Genomic DNA, 16,039 nt, shown 5'->3' on the forward strand with positions numbered 1-16,039 from the left:
AACCGCACTTAAAAATAACCGAACACCACGCGAACACAGATATAAAGAACAATCCACGTCCTACGCGCACACTGCACCACCGACTTGTGCCGTAGTCGCGGCGGCCATCTTTGAATTACTATTCAAGATGGCGAGCGGCACCGAACAGGACCACGCATCACTCTTCGTTCGCATGAAAATTTTAAAGACAATACGGATTCATTTTGGTAAGAACCATAATATTCTTATTCCCTGAGTTCCGCTGATTCTCTAGATATAAGTCACTCCTACTATTCATCGATATTGCGAACTATTTTTACATCTCGAGTATGGTCGTTCAAATCTTGGCGAATCGTTCCTTTTATGTGCATCCAGCCAATCACAATTGCGTCCAAATAGCGAAGAAACTATTACGATCGATCGAACACACTATTTATCTGTAAAAAGCGACCGTTCCAATATCAAGATATCGATTACAGCGATTGATAGGTTATCGAAATGTATATCACCGCCTAGAATCGATTTGCGAGGAACCGATATAAAACGATTGTATTCATGCGAACGATATTAGCTATTGCCTAGAACTAAGCGTAAACGAACAAAATCTATCATTCTCTGGATCATTTTCGATCGAGATTATCATAGAAGGGCATCGAAAGCGAGTTAGCATAGGAAAAGATTCAAACGTAGTTAAACCGCGGGAAGAATGTGCGCAGTGGTGTCGCGCGTGTTCCCGGAGGCCGCGGCACCCGTTCACAGCTGTGTCGGTTGCGCGCGCAGCTGATTTCGGCTCGGTCCGCGACATCAGAAACCAAGATGGCGCTCCTCTGTTTGCGGATGGTTCTGCGACGTATATAAATACGTGAAAAAAACAGTGGGAGAGAATCGGTTCCGTGGTGGATCGTGTGGTTCGTGGGGATCGGTGGACGCGTGTCGGCCGGTGACAGTTTGTTGGAAACGGGACGGGATTGTCGTGGTACCCGATAACGCCGGTCTGCGATAGTCGGCCGCAGGTCTATTTCGAACGTCGGCGAAAAGGTGCTCTCTCGGTGCCCACCTGAGGAATGCCAGATTATCGTCGTCGCGTCGGCACGGTCGACAGGGGGACACGTTAATCGCGGTCTATCGAGCGAGCTAGGAGGCGAACGGGCGAGACGTCGACGTCGTATCCGAGAAGGAGGTGTTTGCAACGGTGATCCCCCGCGAACGGTGCACGCGCTACGTTTCTCCCGTGACGTATGTGTGTCGCGGAGGGCTGCGAGACAGGTTGGTCGCGAGTGTCCTCGTCGTCGTCGTGCTCGTGTCCGTGCTCGTGCTCGTGCCCGAGCTCGGTCTCGTTGTCGTCGGGGTGTTCGTGGCTAGTGTACCGTGACGCGAGTGGCGTTTGCCGCGGTTTCGATGCGCCTTCGTCCTCTCTGGGATATCTGGACAGGCGAGATCAGCTGCTGTTGCTGCTGCTGTTATCGCTGCTGGAACAACTAGTCCGGCAGCTACGGGGGACGATATTCTTCGGCAGGAGCGGTGGGGCAAGGAGGTGCCGGAAGCAGCCGCGAGCCCGGGACCATAACCAAGAAGATGGCTTTCAACGAGGTGACTTTTCATTTTTCCCCTCTATCGAGCTACACGCTACTAGCTAGCCTACGATGTCCGCTGTTTTGCATCTGTGTTTCTTTACCGTTCCGTGTTCCTATCTCTCGCACGGTCGTTCGATCCCATGGGCTGACCTCGCGACCCCCAAACGCCAATTCTAACCTAACCTCTCGTTCCTGCGCACAGCTGGCATGTTATCAACTCTCCCTACCCCTCGCTCCCTACCCCTTCCGCGGCCCGTTCACCTCCTTTCTGCATCTCTTCATTCTCATCCTTTCGTTTCTACGTTTACCATCGTGCATCTCTCGTTCTGTTTTTGATATAGCTTTACCTTTTTCTCGTTTATTGCATAATTCTGGCGTAAGTGCTCCTTTAGCCTTTCCTGTTCCGTTCGGACATTTTTTTTTTCGAGTCAGCGATCTGTCAATCTTTCTCGGCTCGCAATTAACACTGTATCTATAATTCCAGTAACTACAAAATTATTGTCATTTTGTTCTAGCGTTAACGTAATGGTTAACTGTGACCCTAGGATATATTCTAACTTCGTAACAGTCGATTTAGATCATTAGTTCGAATTAGAGGATCAACGTTGATCCGAAAAGCAAAGAAAATAAATACGTAATGATTCGAATAAATCTATCCACGACTACCATTGATATTTCCGTGAGTTCAACTTGTCATTATTCGTCTTTTGTACGTATTTGTCCAAAGATTCCTGCTCGTTATCGGCGTGACAGAATCGTGACGCAATCGTTTTGCGTCTCACACAAAGGAAACCGAATTAACTTTACCTGTATATGTGTTTAAGGTCGTCACACGTGTTTACGAAGTCCATGTAGAGTCGATGTACGTACTTCAATGTATCGCTGATATAATATTTCGAATGCGGCCACCGGACCCATCGGTGGGTCAATATTTTCTCTGGATTGATTGTACAATGAAATTCCATTTATACGAGCCGAGGAACAAGCGGCTCGCATAACTGGGTCGCTCGTACAATAGGAGTCCACCTCTAAATCTCCCCGCTACTTCCGATTTTTCGTTCAAATAACTGGAATTCATGTTCGGATAACACTTGGCAAACATTTGCGCCGGGATTTCGGTTAATCGGCCGCTAACTTAAATGGAGTTCCGCTGTACCTATTTTCGTTTGATTTACTGTGACCTATCTTCGGAGACATCGTCAAAGATCTCTTGTATCGTTACTCACGGACGGGAGACGCAACGAAACCGGAACGAACGACACGTATCTCTCGTTCGGATCGCGACGCAAGAGATAATGTTACGAACGATCGACGCTCATCTTTCTTTCGCCTCTCTTCTAATCTTCCCTCTATTTTCACACGACGCGTCGCGATAAACGTTTATCCTCGCCTTTCCCTACCGCGGTAATCCCGTATCGATTCGCGGGCGGGAAAAAAAAAACCCGCAATCGGTGCAAACACTGATTTATCACCGGTCAATCGTTTCTGTACATCGTTCGATCACCCGACTCGATTTCCGATCCCTTGGAACAGCTTTTACCACTAGATCGATCTATCGAGGATGCATCTGGATTTTAATCCCTGATAGGACAACAATGGTAAGATAAATCATGGCCGTTTTATTAACAAAAGGAAGATCGGAGGAAGAATAAAAGGATATCTTCTGTTACTGGAATTAATTCCGAGTCAACAGTGACTCGTGTTTAGATACCGATCTTATTGTTATAGATACGAAATTACAGCCGAGTTTCGCAATAAGAACGAAGCATCTCGAGAGCGCAAGGTGTTTCCACGGAGCGTCAGGCGAATTCCTGAATCGCAAACACGGTTACGTGTCTCGGTTTATGTTTCCCGCGCGCTTCCACGGACATTTATATCGCGTTAGCTGGTGGAGATTCGTGTCCGCGGGTGCAGCTTCGCTATCGGCGATTGCCCGTCGCTCCTGCAGTCGGTCCATGCGGCGATATTGCGTAACCGTATCCCATAAAGAGCCGCGAGATATCATGTTACCACAAAGCGGACCGAGAGAGACAGTGGAGGACGAAAAGAGAGATAAAAGAGAAAGGGAGAGGGAGCAGCGAAAAAAGAAATAATGAGACCGTTTCAATGGACCCGATTCCGGAGTAACACGATACACACCTTGGCCGCGTGCGTTCACCTATTTCGTCGCAGAAAAAGCTCGTTGCCCGAAGAAAGAGAGCGCTAGCGTTCCGCAGCGAGAAGCGCATCGGCGTCGGTATCGGTATCGTACGCGTTCCGTCGTATTGTTCCGGCCCTCGAGATTATCCAACGAGCTTATCGCGCCGCGGTGACGCACGTTGCACACGTCCGCCACCTTTTATCTCGTCCGCGTCTATTTCTGCCCGTTGACTTCTCTCAACGGAGCAAAAAGAGCACTGGCCGGTAATTAATACGCCGCGATCCGATCGGATTTCATTCGATACGGCGTGGCGGTTGTATCGTGTGATGCGACACGGGAAAATATATCCTGTAATCGTACGCGTGGATCCCGATTTTTCTGACCGTACGCGAGAGAGCCCATTCAGGTGTGCTTTTCAAGGAGTCGATAATCGGGCCGCTTCCTCGTTCCTTCGTATTTAGCCGGGAAAATATATCCTGTCTCTCGACATAGCCGCGACGACCGTCCCCCTACCTCCGAGAATTCGAAATGTCGTCAGGCATTATGGCCGACCGTCGAGTCTTCTCTTTCGAGGAACGGGGTATAGTGGATCGTTAACGAGGAATTCATAAATTAAGCCTTTCTCGTGACTGGGTCGTGGGAATCGGTTGTTTTGCGACACAAGGATTCTTCATTCTTCGGCGCACACGTGCGCTACGCGTCTACTGCATGGCGTTTTCCTCGGAAAACCTAGAAACGAATCCGGGTTTCGCTCGGTGTACCCGTAATGGACTTGTGCGATTAACCCCTTGCACTATAACATCGAGTCAGACTCGTGATGAAGATTCTGGACAGAGTATAATAAATATGTACGCTACTGGTTTTTTTTAAACTGCAATAAAATTTTATTTTGTTGTTGGTCATGTACAGCCATTAGACAACGTATAGGGATAAAATAGATACAAATTTTCTTCTTCTTCTACTAGGAAATGATGAACTACAAAGAAGTTCGAATCACTGCAACCGTCAAATAAATCGTAATACAAAGGTTTAACGAAAACACAGTGATTTCTCTAGATATGTCGCAAAGGCCTGGATGATAAACGTCGCGGAATTATCTCCACTACCGTGGGGTATACCTCGTGAGGGGCCACGAAACTCGAGAGGCCTCGGACGCGGAGAAATGTAAACATAACACCACTCGGGTATGTCTCCTGGACGATACACGATGCTGGCAAGACCCGTGTTGTTGACATATACATCGAGAATTTACTGCATAGCCTCGTTATAGAACCTGGACCGAGGTCAAATTTACGTTAGTTAGAGAGCGTCTGAGGAGTTCGACTAGGCTCTTTGACCGCACTCTCATAGCAACATGAAAATAATGCAAAATTTTCTAAATTCAACATGAAACATTGCAGATCGTTTGCTCGTCGTTGCCAGTGCTGTAGCCGGAATAGCAGCGCAAAGTGTTCGCGGTCAGGTTCATCGAAACGAAGGATGCACCTGCGTCGGCGAACGGGCGAGCGTGAAAAAGGAGTAAAAGCGGTAGCCTTTAGGAACAATGGCACCTGCTACCCAGTCATATCGATCGAGAATGGAATGTATACGAGTGTCCAGGACGGGATTCCGGCGTCGTGCTCCCTTCGCCGGCACCCACTCGTGTGTCGACGATCGTACGGCTTCTTTCTCCCGTATCGGGCCTTGCTCTCTTCTTTACGACTTCCCGCTTTGGAAGCGGCCCTCGTCCCTTTGGTCCCTTTTGGTCGTCGGTGTGCCTCGGTTTTCGCGGTCCTCGAAACTTTCGAGTACCGTATCGAAGCTGGATGGCGCTGCATTTTTCTGCTGGGTTGCCTGTTTTCCGCTTCTACTGGAAAACTTTTCGACGATCCCGTGCGCGCGCGCGGCGAAAGTGAAACTTCTCGACGCAAGGATAAGTCGTGCGAGCCGCGTGGCTCCTGGGTTATGAAATTTGGCGGTACGAAAAAGTTCTCTGGGGGGAAAAAGCTCGTTTCGAGGAACGACCTCGCGAGCTCGAAATTATCAAAACCGGGAGACTCGTTTTTGCTCGAAGGAAACGATAGCGCCTCGCAGGTATGCGTCTGCTAACTCGTATACGTGGAAGGCCCTGCGTTATCGGCGTCGTTATTCTTATCGTAGCCCGGAAAGCCTAGGCTCGCACCTCGAGTAGCGGAGACGCGCATAAACAAACGTACGGAACAAGCGCCGTACGTGTACGGTTATCACCGCCGGTTGTTACCCGCGAGGTTTATCGACGCGAGAATTTCAGGAGGTGCTCGCGATACGAGCCTCCACGCCGATACCTGCACGGCTGGTTCATCGTGCACGGCTCTACACCGTTATTACGCGTAGGCGCCCGGAACGACGAGGTTTCGACCATTTTTTCGCTTCGTTGTCTCTCCTACGGTCGATCAAATGCGTGGGCGGAAACCGGGTTACATTAACCCTTCGCCCTATCTAGACTCCGGATCCCCATTTGGATATCAGAAACGCGTATCGTTCTCCAGTGAACTCGTCCTCCATCTCTGAATATTTCTCGAGCCAGATAATTTAGCTGAAAAAGGTGTCGACGGCGACTTTGTTCTCTTTTGTAAATCAGGATCGAAATAGATCCAAAGACAGGGTGGAGCAGTCGATTTACGAGTTTATCGTCGCGGATCTTTATTGTGTCGGGCTGGTTACGAGCCGCAGCCATGGGAACCTCGGCAACGAGTCTGTTTTCCCTTTGATTTCGTCCGTCTGGTTGTCTGGTTTAATTAGCACTGATTAGCAGGAGTCAAGGATAGGCAAAAGGGGCTGTTCGTCACGCGAATACCCGCGAAAATTCATTTCTATAATGGAGATATCTGCGTCGGCGAGATAGCCGACGTCGGTATCGCTTACGTGGCACAATAGACATTGTTTGATCGTGGCCTCGATGCGGAGCGCGGCTGCGCTTATCCGTTTCTCGGCGATGCGGCGCGGTGTACAAAGTGGACGCGGGCAAACGCATATTAGATGCATCGGTATCGGCTCAACGCCAATCTACGTGTCCGTGGGCGACGAACGATGTCGTCGTCGTCGTCGTCGTTGTACCGTCGAAACGCAGAGGAGGGAATTGCACTATGGAAATTGACAATGCCGGGTGCATCCGTGATTAAAGCCGGGGCTCGTACGCGTACAATGCGCCATTGTGCCGACTTTCCAGGTGTAATCTCTCCGCTTCCTGGTAAATTAAAATCCCAACGTCGCTCCTTCCCGCGAAGAACGGGTCGACGATCCGTCCGCCTTCGAGGAAAATAAAACGCGTCGATCGCGATCGAGCGATCCGCGGGTACCAACTGCGTTTCCATTTCCGACGAAACGAGAGCCGCGCTCCAGCCGAGAGAGATCGTAGACGAAAAACGCAGCAACGCTACGTCATAAAATTGAAATTTATCGGAGATCGAGCGCGGGCTCGCTCGATCTCGCGGATCTAAATCGCTGTCGTGACCGCTGTCGTAAAAGGAGCTAGCGAGATACGTCGGGCAAAGTTTGCGAGCACGGGTTCAAGAGTCGCCTCTGTGCGCGTGCTTGGCCGAAGTCCATTTTATTTTCGATAAAATATGCGCTGCGCGGAAGAAAAGGCCGCCCTTTCGGCTACGCACTCGAGGACGCCGTGAAAAATTGGCACCGACGCCAAACCGAAGCCAACCGTAATCGCTGAATAATGGCAGCCTCATTATTCTACCTGCGCGATAAAGCTTGCTAGCCTTTGAACCGTTAAGCGGTTGTCTTCCCTCTCGTCGAAGCCTCGAAAGTGCATGGAAACACGGTCTTATTTCTCCATCGACGCATTCGAATCTTGGAATAATTAGGCAGATAATTCAGACATCGAAAGGTGCTAATATTTTAATCCGCGAAATATCGTATCACCGAGACCCGTTTAATAATTTCTTTCGTCGGAGCGGTTTCCAGGGTTTAACGTTAACACAGTTGCGTCTAGCTAGTGCCAATAACTTCGGTAGTGCGGAGAAGGTATCGCGGCAGGCTCCGCGTTCTTCGGGTATCGTATTTTCCGTGAAACTTTCGGATTGGAACAGGGCGTGCGGGAATTAATCGTGGCACTGCGTTCGGCGGGTTTCGTTCGACCGTAAACCTCGGCAGCGTGTTGCCCTCTCGTAAAGCGAGTAATAGCCCCGTGCTCTGCCATCCTTCGTGTGTGCACGTGTACACCGCCGTCCAAAAGTACGAGACCCGGATTTACGATTAGCGCGAGAGGACGGATATTGTTTCCCGACGATACAGCCGAGTCTTCCGTATCAACGATTGCATCAATTATTTCCGCTTCATCTTGGCACGCGGATTTTATTAGATCCTCGCGAGGTAGTATTCTCCCCGTTGATCTGGTATTTTTGGCCGGCAGTGTACCCGCAGTCTGCAACCCTGCGCGCGTCCATTTACATGCGTGCACCCTCGACTTGCGCCGCTGCACCCATGTACTCTGCTTCGCCTTCCCTGTGTTCTTGAACGGCGCGCAGGTGATAAGGTCGAGTCGTGTTTAACAGCGTTACACAGTCTGTTCCTGCGGTGCGTGGTCGAATTCATCGTGGGCACCTCGCTCTGAAGATCCAAAGCACTCCTCCGATATCCTCTTTGGTTCCGAAAATGTCCAAGAATAATTTCCGACATGAACGTTTCTGCATAGTCTACTGTCCGAGAGTCCCTGACTCTTGATTTTTCCTACTGAAAGTAAAAGCGATAATTTCAGTACTGAAACTGCAAAGCGCAAATAATTTTCTAGAAGTTCATACCCGGGTCTGGTCACGTACTTCAGGCCCACCCGGTACGTGGATGCACTCGAGCGATCTACGTAGCCGAGATTGCAGGGAACGGCAAGGGTGGAGGCATGTATTTCGGTACACAAACTATCGGCCGACGCGGCGCTAATCTCGGGCCGATGAAACTTCATTAGAACGACGGATTTAATTGGGCAAAGACGCCAGGAAGCGAACGTCTTCGCGGTGAGCGCCGGGTAAGAAGTTTTAGTCGATTAACGTGGCTCAGACTCTCGAACGGATAGAGATATTAGCGCCTCGGTCGTTCATCCGCGCGGAATCCCGACGAGGCGAGGCGCGTTCTGGCTAAACGATTGTCCGGCAAATTGTTTAAATGGCGCGTGGTCGTGCGACGAGACCGCGATTCTGCTAGTTCACGCCGCTTTCTCAGGAACGCAGCCGTGACAGGTCAGGAGAACGTGTTTCTCGGTTTCAGAGGCAGGAAACGCTACTCCGTGTGTCACGGGGATCCAGTTTTCCTGTCTCCACGGAACAGGTTCTTTTTTTACCGGCCAGAAACTCGAGTCGATCTCGACTCGCGGCTCCTTCGGTACCCCTACCGTCGCTCGCGGCCCGTTGAAAATTAATTGGACACCGTGGCTGCCAGTTGTTAATAATTATAATCGCGCGTTAACCGGTCAGAACCCTTCGCTTAACGAGAAAACGTAAACCCGCCGACCGGGAAGTCGATTTTACCCGTTTCTCGCGTTCGACTCCAGTTTTCAGCGATTCCCTTTTCTCTTTTCACTCCGTGGACAAATTCGATACCCTTCGACGCTCGGAAAATCTTCGGATTGCCTTCCTCGACTCGCCGAACCGACATCATAAATAAAATCGACATTACGCGCGCGCGACAGGTTCCACGTTCTTTTTTTTTTACGGGGGCTCTGCTAGCGCAACAGTCTCGACGCGTAGTCCGTTCACCTTATCAAGTTGGTTCGTTATCTGTTTCGGCACCGTCGCCGTTGATAACGGGCCAGTTACGTAACGAGCGGAGAGAACGAGGGGCGAACGGGAGTCGCTCGGTGCCCGGGTTCCGGCGAAAAGAAACGAAAAAAAACCAGCCGGCTTGCACAACTGGTTTTCGTTCACGGTGAAAGGAAATTCCGATTCCGCGGTGATGCGTTGCGTGCGTCCGTCTTCGAAGAATCGGGATGGAGCTCTCCGTCTAATCCGGAAAAAACTCGATTCTATTTGCGGCGAGGCCTTCGGATTCCTCGGACAGGTATCCGCGGTGACGCGATCCGAGGTAAACGCAACGAAAGCAGACGGCGCGTTGAACCGCGTCTCCGAGTACCCCTTTTTCGAGTTCGTGAGCCGCGTTCGCAAGCGATGCGTCTCGCAATCGGTTACCACCACCGACGCCGTGTGCTTCTTGAAGTGCAACGTTTGCCACTTCGCGCTTTAAAAGAGAGACTGTATTTTGCGCACGGTTGCGATGCCCCTCGGCGAGAAAACCGTTGTCAAGATTAATCATTCTAATTGTTTTCATGCACTGTTTCACGGCAACACACGAGTTTTATAGCAAACTATTTGCGTACAAAGTGACATTGTGCCATTTCATTTCTATGTATCGTACAATACTTGTGCACCACGGGTCGTTAACCCGGTGCCCGGATGATTTGTGCCGCGACGAACGCCTGTTCAAGCTCCTGTAAAGGCGAAAATGAAATGAATCGGAGCGTTTTGGTGCGGCTAACGCGAGTACAATGTAGCCAGTGCGAGGGTGAGTCAACGTTTGTCCGGAATATGGCCGACTAAAATTACACGGCCACTTGCGCGCGTATCGTTAGAGGTCTCTTTCCGTTAATAGCATGCGCGCGTCATTTGTTTTGGAGGCCATCAAATTGCTCGAGCCACGGTTATCGCGAAGATAAAAGTTTGAAAATACAGAAAGCGAGTTTGTCCTGCTCGAGCAACAGGTAAAAATTTGAGCAGGGAGAGTCTCTCGATCGGCGACGGGAGCTCGATTGTTCCTCTTCCCTCGCGATTCCACGCCGTTTCGAAGATCCCGTTTGCTTTCTGATCGTAACTTCTCGGCGCCGCGCCGCGACGCTCGAGAGTGGTTGTAACGATCGGAGAAAAGACTCGAGAAGCTCGCGCTCGAGTTACCAGAAGACGCTGGTCGAGTCTTGACAAAAGTTCGCGACGAAAGACCGTCGGAGCGTGCGACCGGGGCGAGGCTTCGGAAAGCTCGACAAAGAGGCGATTGAAGTTCCCGGAGATGTTTACGTTGACTTCGCCATTTGATATTCGTTCCGCTTCCTCCTCGGCGGAGAAGAGGCTGCAGTTTGAAACACGCCAGCTCTGTTTGCGTTCGGTTCGTCGCCGGCGGAGCAGACGGTCGTTGACTGGCGCAGTCGGCGAGCGAATTTTTCTGCATCGTTCGGCCGTGCTCCGCACAATCGGTGCATTCAGCCCTGGCATCGATCTGTCGTTCGCTCGCGATTCGATCCGCTTCAATCCGCGCGAAACACGCCGGGGTCGAAGGTGTCGCGCGGTGACCCATTCTCTCATGAATGCAGCCCGCGAGGAGAGGTGTTTGACCTGAATTGGCATTTCGGGCGGTAACGCGCCTTTCAGCCTGGCATCTTTTGTACGGAAGACACAGGGTATCGATCGGGGCAACCGTCGACGGAGTCGCACTCCGTCGCGTCCCTGGGAACAAAGGATAACGCGATCCGGAGTGGAGAACACTCGAGAGTAAATGCAACTCGGGAAGAATTCATTTAAAAGCAATTACACTCGAAGGCGAGTGACGCGGCGAGCGTGGGTATCGGAAACGTCTCGATCCTCGGTCGATCGTCGCTTCGTAGAACCAGGGAAGGCGAGACCCCTCGCGACAGAATCAATCGAAGGTGCATAGTCAAAGGGGAAACGGTAGATCATCGTCAGACACCCTGACCGAACGGTGCATCGCTATACCGTTCAGGAGGAATCGTCCAGTAATCCTCCAAGCTGTGTAAACAGTAAAAATTGCGACAGCCTTCCTATAACGTGGTTTCCGTATAATACGACTCGATCAACTTAAACACTCACTGTATACATCAATTGTTTACTTTAACCCTCTATGGGTCGAATTTTGTTCCGTTGGTATCTATCCGCAGACGACTTGCATTTACTTTGATCTTTCATGTTGATGGCGCTGCGAACCGTCATCAATATTGTTATTGATGATCTCATAGACATTATATAATTAAGACGTAAACATCATCTTGTGAGAAAACTAAAATTATTTGGTACAATGTCGATATATTAGCATGTGATCTGAAAGTTACACGGGCCCATAGAGTGTAAGCTAGTCTGAAGCGGAATGCAACACGGCACGAATTAATCTGATTTGCACTAGTTCTGAGTTTCTTATCGAATGATCACGAATTAATTACAGGAGACTTGAGTGTACTACGATTGTTTTTACGCATCATATAATTGTGATATCATCAACGAATGCAACTCGATGCACAAGTCATTGTCGAGGCTGGCTCGATAGAACCAGGGAGGGTTAAGATCGCCGGGGCTGGATCTTGCGGGCTAACACAGGAGTTAATGGAACCGGGTTTCGATGAATTTAACACCTGTGTCGCTGGTTTAAGTCCGTAACTCTATCGACCCTCCCCGAGGGAGAGGAAATCGACGAGACTGTGGGATGTCGGAGGGGGTTGAGCGCAGTTTATCGAGTTTGAGGGTATAGGGCCGAGTCGGGCCGGGTCGGGCGGGGCCCCGAGGGTACGAAGACAGAGGCTAGACCGGCTCGAGAAGAACAGGAATCGGTAGGATCGTGAGAAACACGCGGTCGAAAGGAAATGAGGTATTCCGTGCAGTGGGCTGCGTTCCTCCAGCGAGTGGAAGGGAAGAAGGCAGGAAGGAAGCGTGGAAGGAACCAGAGGCCTCTGCTGGCCCGAGAGAACGCGATGGAGATGCGGCCTCCGGGATAATGGAATTCCTCGCTTGCTCCCCTCACCCACTTCTCGGTGTTCTCGGTGTTCTCAGTGTCGGGGTAGGTCCTGCTCCCTTGTCGAGGATCTCGGGAATAAAGCGGAGGCTGCGGGCACCTTCTGATCAGACCTCGATCCCTTGGAAACCATCAGAATGCGTCCATAATTTATCGAGCCTTCGAGCCGCGTCTTCGGGAAAATATATTCCGACTAATTCTGTTTCGCAAACCCGCTCTCGAGTGCACTCGGGGAACGTTCATTATACGGCCATCGATAATTGCGTCGTTACGAGTGGCCGCGTCCTTCTTCGATTTCGTTACCGGAGGTGCGTCGATCTTCCCAACAGTATCGACATCATCCTCAACCCGGTCGTCCGAAACATTTCTCCAGGATTTCCCCCTGGCGACAAACTGAGTCGTGTCGAGTCGAGTCGCCACAGCCGCGCTTCTCTCTGTTACGGATTCGAGCGGGTTGGCCGCGCTTCAAAGGGGTTGCCATCGTTGCCGAGCGACGCGTGCGGCTGACGGATATTCCATGACGACTGATTGACGCGGATGACGTTCGCAGGCACCGGCATGCCCGGAATCGCCAATTAAAACATAGTCAGCTCCGGACATCGACCGACTCTGTCAGCAATTATACTCGGCTACAAAATTTCTGCCCGTGATCGATCACGGTCGTCGAACGGAATTTAATTGTCGGACACGGAGAGGACGCGCTTGACACCCGCGCGCACCACCGCCGCGCTAATTTCGATCTCTTAATTATTCTTCGGAAACCCCATCGAGACAACTCGATCTCTCGTTCGTCCTTTTGTTTTTTTCTTTTTTCTCTCGTGTCTCCTCGGTTCGTTGATCTCTATGCCCGATCGATCCGCTCGAAGCACTACTTTCCCGAGCCCGGAAACACGACGATCCGCTGACCGCGTCAAAGCCACAGTCATCGGGCCGCCATTATCGTTATCAATCCAGCCATCGAACATTTATATGCCGCGTTAGGCTGCTCTCGCAATTAACTCGGCCGACTAGGATCTCTCGCTACCGGTTTCTTATCCTCTTTCCGTTTACGGTTTCGAAGTCGGCGACGGGATTATCATAATCGCGGCGACGCTTCTAGGCGAATTCCTCCTAGGCCTCCGTCAAAGCGTCTCGTCGACCGCGGCCCGTCGTTCGTGAATACTAAAAGGCTAATGGAGATACTGCGTAATAATTGAGAGCCACTATCCCGGTTGATTAAACGAAAGGAATAAATAGTTATCGGAAGATATAATGGGTAGCGACGAGCTAATTGGTTAACAGGTTAAGTGTCGCGGGGAGCCCAGCAGCGTGCCAGTTATTAGGTGTCCATTTTCGGCCGTTCCACTCCGGTCTCCGGCATCATAATTCCATAAAGTTTGCGTTCCAAGTTTTTGTTTCTCCGCAAGCCGCGCGCGGCAATTTCGCGCGCGAGAGCGCGGCCGGCGGCAAAGCAGCCTGAACAAAACGACGGTCGCTCCAGTGATTTTTTTTACGGGAAAATTCGCTCGCGCGGCTGAAACACGCTCCACTTTTGCCACCGCAGAGAAAAAAACCGGCGAGAGAGAGAGAGAGAGAGAGAGAGAGAGAGACGCGCTTGGAAAGCGGGCTGCGGCAACGAGAGCTCGTCGTGTCGACGTTTCAAAGAATTCGTGAGCCCGTGTGTAGGCGCCTTAAAACATTTTGTTCCGCATTGCTTTCTAACGCGTTCCACTTTCCTGGAGATTCTTCGTTCGGTGGAATCTGAATGTTGTAACACCTCGACGAAGCCGGGTCGAAACATTTCGCCGCGAATCGACGAACTGCGCCGGTGAAACGCGGAAGAACGGATCGAAGCCGATTTTCGAGCAATCTCCACCAGTTTCGAATCTGTCGATACCGTCTGTCTCGACCTATGGTCCAGAAAGGGGTCCGAAAATACTAGGATTACCTAGGTTGTTTCGTTTATCGATTTCCTTGGATCGTTTTAAACTTAGACGCGCGACAGCTTCCACGAATTAATTTGATATATTGCAGGGTGATTATGGTTAGCTCCGAGGTGCGAAAAGTAGCCAGGTGACCATGGCCGCCTTCGGCAGCGGATGGGTTAATCGCAAGGCATCCGAGCCTCGCGATGAATTCGCAACTGTGAAACCATTCTTCGAATCGGCGAGTTCCTTTTCCGCGTGCCGTCCGAGATACTCGTGATTTCTGCAGAGGTCCAGAGGATCCGGCGCGAGGACGCTCGCGTTAAACGCGCCAGTTATTCCGTGGTAGGTGTCCACGCTGGAATCCGTTCGCGCGTGGAAACCTCGCGAGTCTCCTAGCGGATACCGCTGCTGCCACGTCTCTGGCACTTTACGTTTTATTACCGTCGCGACGCGGACGATTCGCGGGTTGAAACGCGTCTGTGTAGAGACGGCCGAGAAAGATGAGAGAACCATTACCCTGCGGGGAAGAGCTTTCCGCGAGCGGCGCTTGTAAATCAGTCGGTGGCTTCCATCGACAGCTGCGTTGCTCTTTGCCACGCGGTGTAATCCGCTAGGGAACGTTGATCGACAAGGACGCCGGAATAAAACCGTCGAACTGTTTTGCGGCCGACGGCGAACGGGAACTCGCGATTTATGCGAGGAATTTTTGCCTGGGCGAAAGGCCGTCGGAATTCGCGAAAGCGATGGGACAACGCGTTCGGGAAATAACGCGCGCGTGTCGAGGAATATATGCATGAAATTCGTAGCTGGTCCTCGCGTGCCGATCATCGAGGGCCACGGCCAACTCGGTGGATTAAAAGTTTCAGCGGAAAACGTGGCGCGTCGTTAATCGTTCCGCTCCCGCGGAAAATTGTTCTTCGTTAACGGATCATCCGTTCGCGATGGAACGAGACGGAACGAAACTCGACGATCACGCGGTCGCTAAACGCAGCAATAAGTCACGCTATTGCGTTTGAATTGGTTTTCAGCTGCATTCTGTCGGCCGGCGCGGCGGTTGTCTGCGACGACGCGACGCTAAGTCGCAGCATGCGTTTACGTAAGACACTGTGTTATGCACGTGCGCCGCGACAAAGTGCATTTCATGAATTAGATTAGGCTACGAGGACGCCGGCGTACACCTGACCCTAAACCCGAGCCGGCTCGGCCGTGGGCCCATTGATTGCTACCTTCTACTGATTTTATTTAAGACCCCATAGAGTAGTTTGTGATAGGATCGATGAATATAGCTATTATTAGGGGTACCCAGACGTAATCAATTATTTGTGTTGAGACGCAACGCAATGCGAGACCCACGACAGTGTCTCTCGAATTTGACACCGAGTCCCAATCACTTCGACCACCCTTACTAGAGGCAATAAATTAGCCTAAGAGTCGAAGACTCTTGAGACCCAAGCGACGGGACTCATCCCATTTTCTCTGCGAGTTTCCGGCAAGAGAACATTAACAATTTAAGACAGCGTCTGGACAACCGCTAAACACTCACCCCCAATTTTCTCCCACTACTATTGACCACCTCCACCACCAATTTCACATCCCTTAAAAACCCATCTCTGCGTGCGAGCAGTTAGTCTTCAGTTTGTCTTCAGTCAGTCTTCAGCTAGTCCGCATTTACACCACATCGTTGTACAGTT

At 51.0% G+C, this 16,039-nt stretch overlaps 1 protein-coding gene across 2 annotated transcripts in view; it reads left to right on the plus strand.

The window, feature by feature from the left end:
• Positions 1-127: 127 nt before the first annotated feature.
• Positions 128-16,039, plus strand: part of Gckiii (Germinal centre kinase III) — a 114,816-nt gene continuing 98,904 nt past the window's right edge. Inside the window, exon 1 of one of the 2 annotated variants that reach the window (XM_076790106.1) lies at positions 128-206. In XM_076790106.1, coding sequence (XP_076646221.1) covers positions 128-206 — 79 coding nt within the window. Of the gene's footprint in view, positions 207-759; positions 1,570-16,039 lie in introns of those variants that run through there. The other variant, XM_076790114.1, reaches the window with a different exon arrangement.

This window comes from Halictus rubicundus, chromosome 1 (genome assembly GCF_050948215.1).
Source record: "Halictus rubicundus isolate RS-2024b chromosome 1, iyHalRubi1_principal, whole genome shotgun sequence".
Classification (NCBI taxonomy): Eukaryota; Metazoa; Arthropoda; class Insecta; order Hymenoptera; family Halictidae; genus Halictus; species Halictus rubicundus.